Source organism: Cricetulus griseus, chromosome 3 (genome assembly GCF_003668045.3).
Source record: "Cricetulus griseus strain 17A/GY chromosome 3, alternate assembly CriGri-PICRH-1.0, whole genome shotgun sequence".
Taxonomy (NCBI): domain Eukaryota; kingdom Metazoa; phylum Chordata; class Mammalia; order Rodentia; family Cricetidae; genus Cricetulus; species Cricetulus griseus.
The window spans coordinates 206,928,905-206,932,680 of NC_048596.1; the positions used below are offsets into that span (position 1 = coordinate 206,928,905).

The following is a 3,776-nucleotide window of genomic DNA, read 5'->3' on the forward strand; positions in this document are numbered from 1 at the left end:
AGCAGATTAGTGCTGCCAGGAGCAGACATATCACATTGTCATAAAAAAACCTATGTTATTGAAACATTTTAAATGTCATATTCTGGGGATCTTTGAAGTATTTGAAGATGACCTGTCTTTCTTTTTCTTTCTTTCTTTCTTTCTTTTCTTTTCTTTCTTTTTTTTTTTGTTTTTTTGTTTGTTTGTTTGTTTTTAGAGACAGGGTGTCTCTGTGGCTTTGGAAGCTGTCCTGGAACTAGCTCTTATAGAACAGGCTGGTCTCAAACTCAGAGAGACCTGCCTGCCTCTGCCCCCTCCCCAATGCTGGAACTAAAGGCATGCACCACCACAGCCCAGCTGATGATCTGACTTTCTAAAATAAATCTCTGTTTGACTTTGAAAACATGCCTAATGTGAATGCAAGTTTGATTGTAATAAGTGACTAATTACTCACCTACATTTCCTTATTACCTTATATAGTTGGAAATAACTTTCAAGGACTAGAGATTTGCATTGCATTATTAAATGAGCTGTATAGGTACAATACCTTGAACAAGATTAGAAATGTTTGTGCAATATGTCTTAACAAATTAATCTCAAATTTGTATCAACACAGAATATTTGTATTCAATATACAAAAGTCCAATCCGTTGTAAAATATTTAAAACCAGTAGCTGCTTTTTAAGAGTAGATTCAAGGCAGAGCGAAGAGGGAGCTGGAGATGTCTGACGCTTGGTTCTGAGGAGCGATTTGCAACGCAATGGATCGAGCAAGGGATTGCTTACACCTGAGAAGAACTACTGAACAGCACGTGCCAGAGGTGGAAGTCCAGGTCAAACGTAGAAGGACTGCCTCACTGAGCAACCAAGAGTGCCATCAGTACCCACGACGTTCTCAGCAGCAGCAGCAAGTTCCTGTGGTGGATTTCCAGGCAGAACTGAGACAGGCATTTTTGGCTGAGACACCAAGAGGTGGTTAAAGCAGTATTGAAACATCAAGGAGGTGGAAATTAAAGAAAACAGAAGAGAGCATCAGATCTCCTGGAAATGGAGTTACAGATGTTTGTGAGCTGCCATGTAGGTGCTGGAAATTGAAGCTGGGTCCTCTGGAAGAGCAGCCACTGTTCTTAACTGCTGAAACCCATCCATTGTCTGTGACGCTTCAATCAAGCTTACCTTGTGTCAAAGTGAACCTGTATCACACCTTTATTTATAGCCTTCCCCACAGTATTAAGGATCTTGAAATTTTACTGTTAAGTGGCTATTGTGGACCAGCAATCATGACTGTGGGTAAGAGTAGCTAGATGCTGCAGCACATTGACTATAGAATGAGATGTATCCTGCAAGATGGAAGAATCTTCATTGGCACTTTTAAGGCTTTTGACAAGCATATGAATTGGGTCCTCTGTGATTGTGATGAATTCCGGAAGATCAAGCCAAAGAATGCAAAACAGCCAGAGCGTGAAGAAAAGCGGGTTTTGGGTCTGGTCTTGCTACGTGGAGAGAACTTGGTATCCATGACTGTGGAGGGTCCACCTCCTAAAGATACTAGTACTGCCACTTGCTGGCGCTGCAGGTGGCCCTGGGGTTGGGAGGGCAGCTGGCAAAGGAGTACCAGCTGGTGTGCCTATTCCACAAGCTCCTGCTGGATTAGCAGGTCCTGTCTGAGGAGTTGGAGGTCCATCCCAGCAGGTCATGACTCCACAGGGAAGAGGCACTGTAACAGCTGCTGCAGTTGCTGCCACTGCCAGCATTGCTGGAGCTCCAACACAGTACCCACCAGGGCTTGGGACACCTCCTCCACCTGTAGGCAGAGCAACATCACCTCCAGGAATTATGGCTCCTCCACCTGGTATGAGACCACCCATGGGCCCACCAACTGGCCTTCCCCCTGCTCGAGATACACCTATAGGCATGCCCCCTCCAGGAATGAGACCCCCACCACCAGGAATTAGAGGCCCACCTCCCCCAGGAATGCGTCCACCAAGACCCTAAGATATGGTTGATAAATATCAACCTTTCCTTTCCCCTGCATTGCGTCTTGTGAAATTGTGTAGCCTGCAAGCTTTTTGACCCCTCCTTACTGTATTAATTATAGCTAATAAATGCATAGAGCAATTGAAAAACAAGAGTAGATTCAATAATCTACCTTTTTATTTTATTATATCTTTATCATCCCTTTTTTCTTTTCAGGGTAGATTCAATAATTTATACTTTTTGTCCTATCATATCTGTATTCCCCCCTTGTTTTTCAAAACAAAAACCCTAAATCTAATCCCCTTTCCTCAGTTTTCTTCCTGACATTTTTTAATCACTTTTCCTAAACAATGACAAATATCCATGACCCAATGAGTGACCTAAAACCACCCAACCCACCTCTTGGGGATGTGGGTGTCATGTTCTTAAAGTTACTTCCTGCTGTTTGGGGCAATAGCAACTTTAGGGTTTCCTGAAGAGAAAAATTTGGACTAACTGTCAATTAACTGTATCAATTTTGTTCAGTCCCTGCATAATGAGAAAGTGCAGGGTTTGTCTCAAGTCTGGCTGGAGTAGTCTGTGAGGCTGGATCATCTCTGCTGTTTGGAGTAGTTTGTAGTCCAAAGCTGATCTTCAGTTGGTATTGTTCAGCTTAATGGTGTTATCATAGTCCTGGTGAAAGGGTAGTGGGTTCCATATTCTTCTTATTCCTCTTTATTTTTCTGAGACAGAGTTTCTCTCTGTTAATAGTCCTTGCTGTCCTGAAACTCAATTTGTAGATCAGGATGGCCACAAACTCACTGAGATCTTCTTGCCTCTGCTTCCCAAGTGGTAGATTTAAAGGTGTGTGTGCATGACCTCCTCTTGGCTTGGATTCAATCTTCTTTTGGAGACTTCAGAGATCTCATTAGGTCAGATTATTCCTTTTCTTGGTAATTTTTTCTGGGTAGTTCTCACTTCTTCTTTGGATGCTTCTTTGTCCAAAGGTCTTTAAATTCCTCAAGACTGTTGTGTTTATTTTCCTGGAAAGACAAAAACAAAACCCTTCCCGAAGCCTTAGTTTGGTGAGGTTCCTAATCTAATCCTTATCAGTTTTGATTTATGGTTTCTTCTGAAATTTTTGTTTTCACTTCTAAAGCTCTTCTATCATCCAGAAAAGTATTTTATCTTTCAATAGGCTTTAGGTTAATTAGCTGTTCTGGGAAGGAGTTTCATCCACAGTGGCAGGAAATGAATGAACTGGTTTTGGCATAGGGGTTTTCGAGAGCTCCCTCGAGACATTTCCCGAAGGCAAAGTATTACCTTGATAGTCTTCTTGTTGAACTTTATTCCTTAGTTCAATACCTGCCTTTGACACACCTTCTGCATAATCCAAAATGGAGGGGAGATCTGTTGGATTATACTTATAAAAAGAATTATTTCTAGAAATGCATTTTTTTAGGTGACCATGTCTACCACAATTAAAACATTTGACTTTTTGATTTTTCTTTAAACCTCTTGAAATCAACTCCCCTATCCATGTATCATCATCATGAGTTTCAATATTAATTGTATCTTGGATCCAATTCTCCTAAGGTGCTGATTTTGTATTTAAAGGCCTAATTGTCATTTTGTATTGTGCATTAGCATTTCCAAAAGCTATAGTTTCAATTATTATTTTTTTAGCTTTTGTATCTGATATCATTCTATTGACTGCTGATGACAATCTTTGAACAAAATCCATGACTGCTTCCTTTGGGCCCTGTATAATTTTTGTAAATGATTCAATTTTCTTTCCTGCTTCTCCAATTCTGTCCCTAAGCATTCAAAACTGCTGCATGG

At 41.0% G+C, this 3,776-nt stretch overlaps 1 protein-coding gene and 1 pseudogene across 1 annotated transcript; both read left to right on the plus strand.

The window, feature by feature from the left end:
* Positions 1-739: 739 nt before the first annotated feature.
* On the plus strand, positions 740-958 carry LOC100772432 (SNRPN upstream reading frame protein-like). Its single transcript, XM_035441498.1, has one exon. The coding sequence runs from the start codon at positions 740-742 to the stop codon at positions 956-958; it is 219 nt and encodes a 72-aa protein (XP_035297389.1).
* Positions 959-1,258: 300 nt separating this feature from the next.
* LOC100774751 lies at positions 1,259-1,973 on the plus strand (annotated as a pseudogene).
* The last annotated feature ends 1,803 nt before the right edge of the window (positions 1,974-3,776 follow it).

Excerpts from the sequence above, each read along its gene's own strand:
- LOC100772432 (XM_035441498.1), top strand. The coding sequence starts at position 740 with ATGGATCGAGCAAGGGATTGCTTACACCTGAGAAGAACTACTGAACAG.